Source organism: Anabas testudineus, chromosome 16, assembly GCF_900324465.2.
Source record: "Anabas testudineus chromosome 16, fAnaTes1.2, whole genome shotgun sequence".
NCBI lineage: Eukaryota > Metazoa > Chordata > Actinopteri > Anabantiformes > Anabantidae > Anabas > Anabas testudineus.
The window spans coordinates 10,196,877-10,211,240 of NC_046625.1; the positions used below are offsets into that span (position 1 = coordinate 10,196,877).

General features: G+C 40.6%; 2 protein-coding genes across 3 annotated transcripts; one reads left to right on the forward strand and one right to left on the reverse strand.

Moving 5' to 3' along the window:
• The first annotated feature begins 67 nt into the window (after positions 1–67).
• prpf31 (PRP31 pre-mRNA processing factor 31 homolog (yeast)) lies at positions 68–5,300 on the forward strand. Its single transcript, XM_026371869.1, has 14 exons — positions 68–212; positions 873–1,088; positions 1,168–1,228; positions 1,393–1,476; positions 1,573–1,670; positions 2,163–2,269; positions 2,445–2,614; positions 2,713–2,870; positions 2,969–3,058; positions 3,320–3,447; positions 3,747–3,819; positions 4,620–4,748; positions 4,858–4,956; positions 5,049–5,300. Exons 2-14 carry the CDS (start codon positions 873–875, stop codon positions 5,160–5,162), a joined length of 1,527 nt encoding a protein of 508 aa, XP_026227654.1. The 5' UTR covers positions 68–212; the 3' UTR covers positions 5,163–5,300.
• Positions 5,301–5,532: 232 nt separating this feature from the next.
• Positions 5,533–14,301, reverse strand: cnot3a (CCR4-NOT transcription complex, subunit 3a). 2 transcript variants are annotated; one of them, XM_026371850.1, is made up of 18 exons: positions 14,163–14,301; positions 13,452–13,522; positions 13,216–13,283; positions 13,054–13,128; positions 12,864–12,953; positions 12,646–12,774; positions 12,399–12,494; positions 12,041–12,260; positions 11,809–11,942; positions 11,550–11,606; positions 10,341–11,271; positions 10,142–10,247; positions 9,914–10,055; positions 8,925–9,024; positions 8,331–8,529; positions 7,602–7,734; positions 7,367–7,492; positions 5,533–7,241 (listed from the first exon to the last, which is right to left on the reverse strand). In XM_026371850.1, exons 2-18 carry the CDS (start codon positions 13,474–13,476, stop codon positions 7,143–7,145), a joined length of 2,730 nt encoding a protein of 909 aa, XP_026227635.1. In that variant the 5' UTR covers positions 13,477–13,522; positions 14,163–14,301; the 3' UTR covers positions 5,533–7,142. The 2 variants fall into 2 exon arrangements, with proteins under 2 accessions (XP_026227635.1, XP_026227634.1); XM_026371849.1 differs by having other exon boundaries at positions 8,916–9,024.
• Positions 14,302–14,364: the final 63 nt, after the last annotated feature.

Consider the following 14,364-nt stretch of genomic DNA (forward strand, 5'->3'; position numbering starts at 1 on the left):
TGACGACTCTGTGCAGTGTATTGACTCTATTTCCCAGAAAGCAGCGCGGAGGTTTCTACGTATTTAGTCTGCGACGAGCGAAACAACAGCTCTGAATTAACGAGGAAAGCATCACACAACGAGCTGTTTTTCCTCCACACAGCAGAGGTTGAAGTCTTCACAGGACATTTTTGTTTTGTTTTTTTTAGTCAAGGGGAGTTTCAACCCTCGAGGTATGTCAGTGTGACTTAAAAAGCGTTTAGTTACGTGACTCGGCTGCGTCCAACCAACGTATGCTAACGCTAGCTTGCTAGCTAACATTAACGTTACAGCCACTGTATTTGACAAACATTTCTCTCAAATACTTATTTAGTTTTGGTTATTCCCTAAATGTAGTCTGTTTTACGCAACGTTACGTAAACAAAAAACACATGAGTACATTTGATTTCCCCCAAAATCCTATGAATATGTTTGAGTTAAAGTTGTTGCTAACAGTCATTCCCATTACTTTGCTTGTTTTTTGAGTAATATTTATCGTTAAGTATCTAAGTAGAAATATATTTTGGACTGTGGATAATGTGGTGATTTGCTGTGTACACAATTGTATTATTTAAGCTATAGGTTGATGATTTCAGATTAATAATGCGTATACAATATACTCGGTAAGAAAAAATATAATTACTGAAAGTCAGAGCAGAAAGCCTTTTGGGTGTAATCAGAAAGTTTAGGTGCCATTGCTGTAGATATTTTGCTAAAAATGTTAAACCTGTGCATATGACCTGATGTTCGCAGGAACACTTACTGGTGGTGGTGGTTTTTCCCCATTCACCATGTGACCTGATCTGAAAAGTAAGTCATGGCTATCCCCTCACACTTTCTGTGGCTGATTGTAGATGTCTCTGGCTGACGAGCTCCTGGCTGACCTGGAGGAGGCCGGAGATGAGGGAGAAGATGGGCTGTATCCAGAAGGAGAGGAGGGGGACAGCGATGGAGAGGCAACACAGGGCAGGGCAGAAGGAGGGCTGGAAGACATCCCAGAGGAGATGGAGGTGGACTACAGTAAAGCTGAGTGTGTTACATCCATTGCTAAACTTCGCAATAGCAAACAGGTAACAGCTTTACACAAGTTCAATTCCAATAGTTTTTCTGTTCTGATTATTCTTATATAACCGAGACATGTGTTTACAGTTTTCAGAGATCATGGACAAAATTTCGGGATATATAGGAAAACAGCGCAAGAACTCGGAAGGTGAGTGTAACCATTTTTCAGTATTAGTTTCTTATTCCTACTGAGAATTATAACATGTTTTACATTGTGATGTTGTTTCTTACATTTACTTTAAGTTTAATGTTAATCAGGAATTATAATTCATTCGTTCTAATTCTGTTGTGTTGTGTTTTGTTTCCTTTAAGTATCAGGCCCAGTTGAAGCTGACCCAGAATATAGACTGATCGTGGCAGCCAATAACCTAACTGTCGAGATCGACAATGAACTCAGTAAGTTTGCTGTTTCTGCTTGGTAAACAGGATTTTAGGATTTTGTTCTGCTCTGAATAACCAGAGTTGTCTTCTGTGTTTCTGCTTTGTTTTCAGATATCATTCATAAGTTTACCAGGGACAAATACTCCAAGAGGTTTCCAGAGCTTGAGTCTCTGGTGCCGGATTCTTTAGATTACATCCGTACAGTCAAGGTGAAATAGTTATTAAGATATTATATCAAATATCAATTTCAAAATATGAATAAAATGCCCAGACTTTCTACTTTTGCTACACTATTAATTATATATTTTGTTTTATAGATGATAAGATGATAATATATCAACACATTTGCAAAAGGCAAATGAGTTATAACCTTTCTGCTCTAGTTTATAACTATAAAAGGTTATATACTCAAAGTGTAGGGAGTTTGTGGCTCCATGTTAAAGCTACTTGCATTACAAGAGAAATTTCAAGGGTTTGTTAAATAAATAACCCTCATTGACCTAATACAATAACATATCTTAATATTTTTAAATATAAATGTTGCAAACAATGTTTTAGTCATTTGGCCACTTGCATCCTCTGTGTTGACAGGGCTATGAAACTCAATCCTTTTTCTCACAGTATAGAAAAATCTAAAAGATTTCAACTTTGCTTGTCCCTGTTTTCATGACTTGGTTTTAACATCACGTGTCTTACTTAAGGAACTTGGGAATAATCTGGAGAAATGCAAGAACAATGAAACTCTGCAGCAAATTCTCACCAACGCCACCATCATGGTTGTCAGTGTCACAGCTTCCACTACACAGGGGTGAGTTTGCTGTATTTTAGTTGTGGTTTATTGATGTTTCTCCCACCCGCAGGACAGTTTGGATCACTGTCCCAGTTGAGGAGGACCTCACTGATGCTCATCAATAGTCCTGATAATGACATAATCTACAGTGATTGGTTGATTTTGTTGTGTGTGTGTATTTGCGTGGTATTAGGTCACTGCTAAGTGAAGATGAACTGAAGCAGCTGGAGGAGGCGTGTGACATGGCCCTGGAGCTAAACCAGTCTAAACACAGGATATATGAATATGTAGAATCCCGAATGTCGTTCATTGCCCCAAATCTGTCCATCATAGTCGGCGCATCAACAGCTGCAAAGATCATGGGTGAGAGATGAGAGATCTATTCACTACAGGGCTTCACATGGAGGTCCAAATGTAGATCGTCTTTGTGATTCTTCTTGTGGTTTCTCTTTCCTGTTCAGGTATTGCTGGGGGTCTCACTAATCTCTCAAAGATGCCGGCTTGTAATCTGATGCTCCTGGGAGCTCAGAGGAGAACCCTGTCCGGCTTCAGCAGCACTTCCCTGCTGCCCCACACTGGTTTCATCTACCACTGCGATGTTGTGCAGTCACTACCACCTGTTAGTAAATATATGTACATAAACATGAATAAACAATTTCCAGTTCTGCATTGCAGTGTTTCTGTTAGCTAACAGCTGGTCTGCATTTTTCTCTTCAGGACCTCAGGAGGAAAGCTGCTCGTCTGGTAGCTGCAAAATGCACTCTGGCTGCTCGAGTAGACAGTTTCCATGAGAGTTCAGATGGCAAGGTGATGAGGGCTACAAAATAAATCACACACAAAGCAATATCATGTAAACCTCAAAAAGTTTAATGTAAGAAGTTTGGTAATGTAAATTGAAATGTTAAGATTTACCGTATTCTAGGTAAGAAAGCCAATCAAAGAGTTAAAAAAGTAAGAACTTTAGTTTAATCCATTGAAGCACACTACTCATTAGGCTTGTTCATTTAAAAAATGTTTATATGCATGTATTGAAACATATTGAAACATTAACCTTGTCCTTTGATGCAGGTTGGTTATGATCTAAAAGAAGAGATAGAGAGGAAATTTGATAAATGGCAGGAGCCTCCACCAGTGAAGCAGGTCAAACCACTGCCAGCCCCGCTGGACGGACAGAGGAAGAAGAGAGGGGGAAGGAGGTACAGAACTCGTCAGCTACTAGATTTAATTGAGATGCTTGAATCACAAATTAACTGATTTATTTCAAGTAAATATAAAGTAATTAGAAACCGGTGACTCAGTTCAAATTGACAAATATATATTTCAGGAACAAAGCTACACGTTGTATAACACAACGCAGAAGGAAAGACAGAGCAGCATGTTGGAGATAACAAGAAGCTTGCATAACTTGCAGAGCCAAGTTTAGAATACCACCATCAACTATAAATATATTTATATAGCATAACCAAAAATACAGCTTTTTTCTCTTTTGCTGAAGATATCGAAAGATGAAGGAGCGCCTCGGGCTGACTGAGATCAGGAAACATGCCAACAGGATGACCTTTGCGGAGGTCAGTGAATAGTGTTTCAGCTTCATCTTAAGCTTTATTTCTATTCATCTCTGTATTTCTTCTTTGATCATGTTCCAATATTTTACTATTGTCTACTCAAGTCATACACAAGGATAGTGCTTTTCATAAAGGCGCATACAAAGTTCAGAAGGTACATATTAGGTATACAGAAACCTTGATTGATCACACTGGTTATTCCCCTGTTTCCAGAGTTTCAAAGATGTTACATGAGGTTGATGTCAGTACTCACTTCACTTCCTTTTGGCTGGCGGCTAAAATTAGCTTCACTATTGATCGATTTACATTTAAAGACAAAGTTTCCTCAAATATTTTAGACAATCTAAAATGTAATTTAAACTGTTCATACTAAAGCAAGTGTAGCCAGATAACGTTAAATGTCTTTTTTTTTTTTTTAATCCTCTTGCCCTTGTCAAGACTCTGAATAATTTATCTGCAGGACAAGGATGTACCGTGTATTCTTTTTTTAGTCTGTGACAGAAAAACTCGGTTCCAAAAATGTCTCTGATGTGGCTGTTCTAGCATTAACAGGTTCAGACCAGCTGTGTCTCTGAGCTGCTTACTGCACGTGAAGGACAGGAAGTTTCATTATATTTTCATGTCACTGACACCTAAAAGACATAAATGTCCAGAGGTTTATATGGCTTTTAGAAACACTGCAGAGCCGAGCTTACTGTAAAATCTTCAGTTTCTGTTCCCTTCTCCAATGATCTTTCACTAATATCATTTGTTTGTATTAATTCTTTGGCACATTTAATATAGTTTCTAACATGGTGTTCTAGATTGAAGATGATGCTTATCAGGAGGATCTGGGCTTCAGTCTGGGTCAGCTGGGGAAGAGTGGAAGTGGGCGCGTCAGGCAGGCTCAGGTCAATGAGGCCACCAAGGCCAGAATCTCTAAATCCCTCCAGGTAAACAAATTTATGCTGAATTTCAACCATATTTAAAATTGATGATGTTAAATGGTGATGTTATTTTTCTTGGTTTGTAATGTACAATTTCTGTTTTGTGTAACAACAGAGGACGTTGCAGAAGCAGAGCATGACGTATGGCGGGAAGTCCACAGTCAGAGATCGCTCCTCGGGAACCAGCTCCAGTGTAGCATTCACTCCCCTACAGGTAAAACGAAGTAAACAACTTCTTTTGTTGACTATGCTCTGGGCGCTGTGCAGGTTCATTTTAGCAAACAACGGTTCTGCTCTCGTCTGCAGGGGCTGGAGATCGTGAACCCACAGGCTGCAGAGAAGAAGGTGGCTGAGGCCAACCAGAAATATTTCTCTAACATGGCAGAGTTCCTCAAAGTTAAGAAGGAATCCAAGATGTAAATACACACATGCACACACCGACATCCTGCACATAGACATTTGAAGTCAACTGCAGATTATATTTTCCAACATGGTTTCATCCTGTATTTTGTTTTTACTTTTTTTCTTTTTGTTTTAATAAAATATGTGAACATTTAACTTATTTTGTGTGAAGTTGGTTTTAGCCACTTAACTGATTAAGTGTTTATTTTCCAAAAGTTTTGTGCACACAAAATATGAATACATTAGTGTGATGTTCATACCCTTTTAAATTATTATAGCCATTAATTAAAAGTAATTCAATCAAATTAATTTTGCACCAAACTTATAAAATGAGAAATTAAAATAATAATCCTTGTAGGAATGACAGGACTTTACACACACTGTCAAGTCATTTCTTAAAAGTATTTATTGAAATTGTACAATCCTGTTATAACCCTGTTTATGACATCTCCCATGCAGAACTGTGATGAGGGAAAAAAAAGTGTAAATACTTGAAATTCACATTTTTGCAATTTCTTAACTGACCTTCCCTTTCTCAAAACCTTAAAAGCCAAAAAATAGAATCTGTAAAAGGCAAATCTCTCATAACTTTGCTGTATTTTCCTTTTTTTCCACACCCTTTTCCAAAAAAAGCCTGAAAACTATTCACACATAACATAAAATTTTAACTGCAATACAGATCTGAAGTTTTCATGGTTGCTTAAACGGAAAAATCTGATTCAGTTTAACACTCTCCCCATTCAAACTGCCAGGAAAAGCATGGGATCTGTCCCACACAAGACCCAGAACCAGAATAAATCTTATTGTTCTTAAGGGTAGCACATGAACAACCACGAGACTTCTCCTATTCAATCCACGAGTTAAATCTACCACCAGAATTTCTGTTTTCACTCTACATGTAAACAAGTTTGTCAGTGCACATTCACTGTGTAGGGTTCTCCCTTAAAATACCAGGTGGTAAACTGAACACGGTGGATTTCAGGATGATGTAACAGAAGAGGACCAAACTAACTAAAGATGGGAAGTTGACTTAAATGACTAATCCCTAGTTCTGTGTATTTTGAGTAATTAAAGGTGATTTTGGGAAGAGATACATTAGCTACGCCTTTTGTATTGAGGGTGGTGAGAATACCTCAATCGTAAGAATCAAACATCAAGTAGATGAATGACCCAAACCCTAGTTTTTAAATTTATTTTACAAGTTTATTTGTCACAAACATGAATGCGCCATAATGATGCATTTTCTTGACAGGTTAACTTAAAAACATTTTATTTGTAAAGAGAGGGAGTCAGAGACCAGTTCAATTGCATAGCAATTTAATCCATGTCCAATAAGGACTCTTTCCCTGTCACAGGAAGAGGCCCTGTGGTCACTCTCAATCAGCGTTTTAAATCGACCAAGACAATATCAATAAAACTATTGATAACTGCTCACTATCTCTAATAGTGACCATATTCAACAGGCATCGTAGGGTCTTAAAAGAAGCCGCTCCTACCATGACTAAATGTCCACTGTATGTCCCCATTCTAAACCACCAAATTACAGTAAATACAAGATGGGCAGTTAATCAAATTCAAGGTTTGTTTTGTATCAAGTCAAAGGCTTCCAGGCTCATGTTGGGTTTGTGGTACAGAGTGTTTTGTTGAAACGGAAAAAGAAAACAAAAACATGAGAAACATGCATGGGGTAGGCTTTCCTAATGCCACATACTGAGTGTGCACACAGACAGGCACAAACGCAGATCTCTAATGAGGACCCTCCTCTCTCATGCAGCACGGTGCATTTGAACAGGCCCATGGGGCATTTTTGTGAAAAGCAGAGTGCTACACAAGGAGCAAGGGCTTCATGTCGGGATGCAGCCTATACAGACACCAGTCTCCTTTCAGGAGAGGATTTCTACTACACATCACAATCTCTATCCACAGTTTGGAGTTCAGTCTCGGAATGTCAACAGCAGCACATTTTTGTCTCTTTGTCCTTTCGCGTCCCTCCGTCCATCACTGCAGGTCTCGGTCTTCAAGGTACCTGTATTCGAAAGTGAACCCCTCTTTCTTCCTCTGGCCCCATTTCTCATAGTCAAAGTAAATGTAAGTGCCCTGCATTAAGAGCAGAGTGGAAACGGTCATTAATAAATCAAAACCACAACATAAACCACAAATCAATAAACAAGTCCTTTGTCTGGTTTCAATGTCGATGAAAATGAAATGTTGTGAAGATGTACCTGTTCAAACTCGTCAGTGATGGTCTTGGGCTCTTCGTGCCTCTGGAACCACATCATGTACTTGGTGTGAAACCTCCACGACTGTTTCTTCAGAGCCTTGGCAGACAGATACTGAGCCTTGGTGCCCTGGAGAGCAGGAGGTTGAAGAAGCCATTAAGCTTAAAAGCAAGACTTTAAAAGATCCCAGAAAAGGGAAAAGGCAGATGAACTGTAAACATGTATGTGTGTGTGTTACCTCCAGGTAGTAGAAGATGAAAAACAGAGTTTCTGTGGACAGTCTCTGGTAGAACTCTATGGAGTCAGAGTGGTGCGGTGGTATCTGATGATGGAAGGGCAAGGTGGGACATGGGTTCCTCATCAGATACTGCCTTCAGGACAGAAACACAGAAAATTAAAAATCCATTGCAAACTGATCAAAACTCCACACAGACAAGTTTCTAGTAAGCAAACCAGCATCTCTCGAACCAAACAAACAGATCCACACACAAATCCATAATACAGTTAAAATACTGACTGAATGTTAATGTTAAGAATAAGAAGATCAAACTTCATGAGCAATACAGCAGAGAAAAAACATAACTAATGTGTACGTGTACTGTTAAAGCTACATCATTTAACTTGCAAAAATATGGTCCAGACATATCACAGTATGAATGGCCTGCCAAGGAGTCTGACTACAGCATACTATTTTAACCAGAGAAGATCAATTATTCTGCTTCATTACTAAGTTTTGGAGAATCATGAGAAAAACCTGAAGGGTCAGACAGAAAGTGGCAGAGCAACAAAGAGAGTGGACTCAACTTGAGCTTTAACTCACCATTATCAACAGAATATGTATCATCACTAACTATTCAAGTGAACTGTGACACAATTTGTTTTCGTATTTTTTTTAAATCATAAAACCACAAAAACTGTATCTTAATTGCAGTAAGAAGTACTACTACTACAACTACAGTGTCTTTACCTGATCCTCTCAGAGTCTGAGGGGTGTGGCATGTGTGTCCATGCAGCCTCCTGCATGGCCTGCTGGTAGAGCTGGTCTTTGGGGAGTGGAGTGGGGCCCAGCGGACAGACCCCGAGCGAGGGGGGGATGTTGACCTCCGACACAGACTGCTGAGGGGCAGCAGGTGTACCAGGTGCTGCAGATGAGCTAGAGAAGATATCTACAGGAAGAAGACAGAATAAAAGGTCACCCCAATTTTATAATGATGGACTCTTCAGGCATCTCCTGCTCTCTTCCATCGCATCATTTTAAGATTGTTATTATTTAATCATGTAGTGACCCTTTACAGAGCATCATACATTCATTAATACTATAACAAATAATGATTTACTATAATTTTGACAATTTAATTAACTGATGAATAATTTAGACTATAAAAATCCAAAATTGCAAATATAGCATCATTAACTATTACAGTTGTTAAACTTTGCCTTAGAGTAAATACACTTCTTCTTCTTCCTTCTAAGTAACTGGTAAGACTGGTAGGGTAGGAAAGGCTAACAGATGATTATTCTTCAGTAAGTGAGTGTAGAAATGATATCTGACCATTCCGACCTCTGTCTGTTAGGTGCAGGTTGGGAATTTCTCCATCCAGGCCTGATCCTAGCGCTGCTCTCTCAGCCATCGCTTTCAGAGAACTGAGAGGCTCAGGAGCCTGAAGTGGGGATGGAGACGAGATGAGAACGTGGATGATGAAGGAAATTTAAGTTGGAAAGGGAGAAGAAAATGTATAGGAGCATCACTGGAGCAGGAAAAGGAGTTGACAACAAACTACTATTAAAGCTGCTAGACTTACCTACAAACCAGTCAGTCAAGTGTTAACGATGACCTGCACTAGATCCACTACACAGAGCGAGGTGAAAACTCATCTGATGTTGTCTACTATTGGTAGTGTGTGCTTGCAGATTGCACTAAGCTTTACATTTACACAGTATCCAGCACTGTTTCTGGTGTTTGTAGTGAATAGACCTAGAGAAAGCTATGGTCTTTAGTAAGTAGTAAGTCCAGAAATATCTTGCCATGACATGATTTATATTACGTTGTACCACTGTGGCCTAGAACATAGGATTGTGGAAGGCCTGGGAACTTTTAACAGTTGAAATTTACAGCTACGCATATTTAACATCCACCAGTCACGTTCCAACCAAAAGTCTATCCTTGCCAGTACAGCTATTTGGTAATTCAAAAATAATCTAGTTGCTAGTTAATTATTAGCACTCAGGCATTCCTGGGAGTCCTTTAAGAACTTGTCTAAATTGACGTTTGACAATTTAATATTTACACTGCAGATCTCATCAGGAAACCATAATGAGAGGTGTTCCTCAGTGTAATATGATGGCAGATTCCTCATCCAATTAATTAATTCGACAAAGCTTTATGTTGTACAACTCACATCTTTCTCAGAATTTCAACAAGACTGGTCTTGTTTTACAATCTACAGAGGAAATCTGGTTTTGAAATCTGGCTTCAAAGTTATACTATAAAGTTTTTCTGACAAAAAGCTTTATGTCAGTCACATAACTTGACTTGCCGGCTCAGCTCACCTTCAAGCCCTCAGAGGCCTGTGTGTATGAGTGGGGGCCATTGAGAAGACTTCCTCCTCCAGGTGTGCTGTCTGAGAATGAGGGGGACGGAGAGCTGGGAGGCAGAGTGATGGAGCTGATTAAACTGGGGCCGTTGTCCATCCTGCAACAGGGGACAACAATACAAAGTAAGAAACCATCATAACCAGAACAAGAAGAAACATGCTGAGTCTCAAGAAAATAACTTACGGCTGACTGGTTGAAGAACTGAGAGATGAGGGTTGGCTGCTTTGTGACTGGCTCGGTGTGCTTAGAGCTGATTCTGTGGAGCTCTCTGCCACAACAGCACTGTAACCTAATGGCAGGTGGGGGAAAGGTTGTAATAAGAGAAGCTTTTACATACAAAACACATTTTCCCATCTCAAACACAAAAAACGGGTTAACATACTTGTGCTTCCATTTTGCTTTAGTCCACTTGGTGGTCTAGCAGGAGCCGCATTCACCCCTACTCCTCCAACCACTCCGACATTCCCTCCGTTGCCTCCCATCATGCCAACTACTCCAGAGGTAGTGCTGACAGTACTCGGGGGCACCTGAGAGCCACCTGGGACTACACTCTGCCCAGGAACCAGGCCCAAAATACTCCCACTCAGAGAGCTGTGAGCAGGACTTGAGCCAAGCAAACCAAGCCCTGTCCCCGCCCCGTTGGTGGTGACTCCACTGGAGCCAGAGGTGGGGATGGAAGTGTTGCTCTCCATGGAAATGCTAGACTGGGTGGTGCTGCTCAAACCCAAACCTCCTGGTGCGGCTGCCTGAGCATAAGGGGCAGGCGTCGAGCCTGAAATGAGCCCTGACATTGTGTTTAGAGCAGAGGAGTGGCCACTGAGGCCCAAACCAGACATTTGGTTGGCAGTGCTGGTCCCCGTCATTCCACCTTTGCTTAAACCCAGCCCCAGCCCAAGTCCCAAACTGGATGCAGGGTTGGACCCAGACGTTGGCTGAGACTGAGAGTTGGGAGTTGATAAACTGGGTGTGCTGGGTGTAGGTAGAGAGGGGGCAGAAGAAGCTGGGAGTAGAGGATTGCTCGGTGGACTGGGGGTGTTATTTGAAGGGACAGAGGATTTTGTCTGAGGTGGCTGCTGCTGTTGCTGCTGTGGTTGGTTTGGTGGCTGAGGTTGTTGCTGTTGTAGTGCAGGTTGATGCTGATGTTGCTGCACTGCACTGCTGAAGCTTCCTATTAGACTGTTGCTTGTCGGAACCGCAGAAATACCTCCAACAACACTGGCCATGGACACAAGGGAGGAGGACGAGGAGGACCCAGAGGTGGTAGAGGAAGAGAAGGAAGATAGCAAGGATGGGGTGCCGTTTTTCACAGGTGACTGAAAATTACAGCGCCAGAGAGAAGCATTTCAGAGACAAGATTTTAAATGTCTACTACAGCTCTACAAAGTGCATAAGGAGCAATGTTAATTCTAAACCCTTATAAACAGGAGATGGTACAAAATATATCATAAGTCTCCAGCCATGGTCCCACAGAGAAAACTTGTTTCATTTAGGTGCCTGAGAGGCCAAAAGCCTTCAGCCACCGACACTCTCCAGGGCCAAGGGTGAACTAATCTGTTCATCTACAGACACAGCACAGATGAAAACCTCTCACCTGACTAACTTCACTGTCTGTCGACCGTCCCCTTTTCTTATCGTCCTCTGAGTTCTCCTATAGGAGGAGATACCTTGATATGACAATCCACTTTTGAAATGTTGATTCAGCATAGCAGCCAGTGGATTAACACAATTGGGTTTGTACAAGAGATAACTAAATGCAAACTTAAGAAATGGATATGTGCAAAATGTAAATTCCCAGCATGCCTTTAACACCCTCAACCAAAGCTTTTGATCATACCAAGACAAGGACTTACCGCAGTGCAAGTGGCTGGGGATGGAGGGATAGGTGAGGAAGAGGTGGTGGAAGGAGGAGTGGAGCTGGAGTGAAGATACATCTCATCGTCCATGTTGCCTTGACCTGATGGAGAGGTTGCGACTAATGCTGCAGCTACAACAGAAAGAAAGGAGAGAGTCCACTGTCAGATATTGTTATAACTTCTCCCATGTAGTCCCCTACGAAAAAAACGCCACCGGGTTCCAACTCACGGATATCTTCCAGGTCTAAGTCGTCATACAGGAATTCATTTTCCTCAAAGTCTGGGTCTTGGGAGGAATCAATGTAGTATTCAACATCGTCCTTGATCTTCTGGATCGCATCCACTGGCACAGAGTCATTGTCTAGCATTCGTAAAATGGTCTCCAGCATGCGAATGTGGTATCTATGCCTCTCAATCAACCTCTTCAGCTCATCAATACGATCCTGCTTCTACATAACAGAAGAGAAACATGTTATTCACAATAAAAATTAGCAGATCTTTTATAAGACTGAAGCATAGTATAAAGGTGAGAACTAGAGCATCATTTTGCGTATGGAGAAATAAACATCCTTGAACTGGTGACTTGCCTCTTTATCGCCCTTCTTTTTTCTGGTCTGAACTGAAAGAGATTCCACCTCGCTTTCAAACTGATCCACCTGCATATTTAGAGTGTCTATCGTATTCTGTGGGTGAGAAAGAAGTTATAAAATAGCAGATTTAATGACAATTTCTTTATGCCTTACTTGATAATTGCTTTCTAGTTTCTTGACCATTCCTTCACAAATATTACAGGTTTATTTTTCACTTAAGTGTTGATTAAATTTGATGAATTACTGTTAGCCACTGTCCCGTTTCCTCCTTTTCCCTCTGAGCTGGATCCACTTTCTGAGCGAGCCCCAAGCCTTCTTTAGAGTAGGCTTTTGTTTTTGTTTCACGTTCCACAACCTTGAACCGCTCCATTTGCTGAGGAAAGAAAGACTCCATAAGACCTATTTTGTAATGTGATTTAATATGACAAAAAAACAACAAGGTGAGAAAACCAAGGACTATACCGTCTCTATAAGTTTGCGGTTATCAACTAGCTGCCTTTTGTCTTTGATCTCGTTTGAGGCCACCCATGTCTTAATCTGATCTCTCAATCGCTGGGAAGAGGTTTGACAGTGTAAGTATTCATTTTTTGAAAACACAGACATTATTGATTAAAAATGCAGATAAAGGAAAATGTGTATTAATTTGTCTTACCTGTAGTTTTTTAATCTCTTTCTTGAGATCAGCCTCATATTTTTCCTTCTGATTTGCATTGGCTGCATTGTGAAGCTAGATTGTATATAAATAGATAACATGGTATAAGTTTCACCGAATATGTTTTTGAAATAATACATCTACAAAAGTAAAAGTTCTCACCTTTTGCCAAATATCTTCAAACTGTTCTACACCTTCTGATACTTTTTTCAAACATCTATCGATCTCACCTGTGGAGGTAAAAGTTAGAAGATTTAGAATAACAACATCCAAAGTCATTCATAAGTAAAAAGCAATAGATGAACTAATTCCCATTGTTCTCTGTACAGGATGCCAGCCTGGACTGTGTGATGGATAGTGTGCAACAAAACTGGTGACAGTTTCACCAACTGTCTTACCTTGAAGTTTTCTCTTGTCAGCCATGGCTCTGACTACGACACTGTCCACATTCCGTCTGTCACAAAGTTGTCTATGTGAAAAAACAAAATGTGTAACAATTTATGGTCCAAACCAGACAGAAACCCCGTCAAAATAACCGTCAGCACATCGGCTTCCATATAGTGGAACTGACGTTAACTCCAGCTAGCTGATCAGTTAACGTCAGCTGCACAAATACCGCTATCTCTTCAAGAACTTTGTATGACCACTTGTCTGTCGTTTTCGTTTTTGGTTTTCGCGAACGCAGATGATTTTGCTAATGTTATTAACATGACTGACATGGTTGCCAGCTAAAATTAGCAACCTAGCCAGCTAACGATACTGTGCTAACGTTAACACTAGCTAGTGGCTTAGCTCGTCCACCTCGCTCGGTTTCTAACTGGCCCGTTTCAAAACAACTACAGCACGTTGATGACTGGACTTCATATTCATGCATCATTATTTTGGGGTCCAGTGTAGCTTTATATTGTGGTTTTGCGTTGTGAAAGGCACAATATATCAGATTCCGTTCTAATCGTATAACCTGCTAGCTAATATGGCTAACTGTCTGCCTAGCTAGTTAATGCATAAAATGCTAGCTAGCAGCTTAGCTAGCCAGCTAGCCAAATTTAGGAAAAAGGGAAACTGGGTCAACCCCAGCATCTAGATTTATATTTGTTTACGACATTTACCTAGGATATGGGCTTTCGTTTGTCTTTTTCAAATACAGCCAAAACTAATTCCAGAAAGTCTTCTTTACTTCCAAATTGTGTTTTCTTTTCGACAAGCTCGCTCACTCTACTGTAGCTGAAGATGGACGGTAAGTCAAGTCCCACCTCCGCGCTGAAAGCCCGCCCTAAAACGAACCTCTGAGATCTTATTGGACAGATGTCA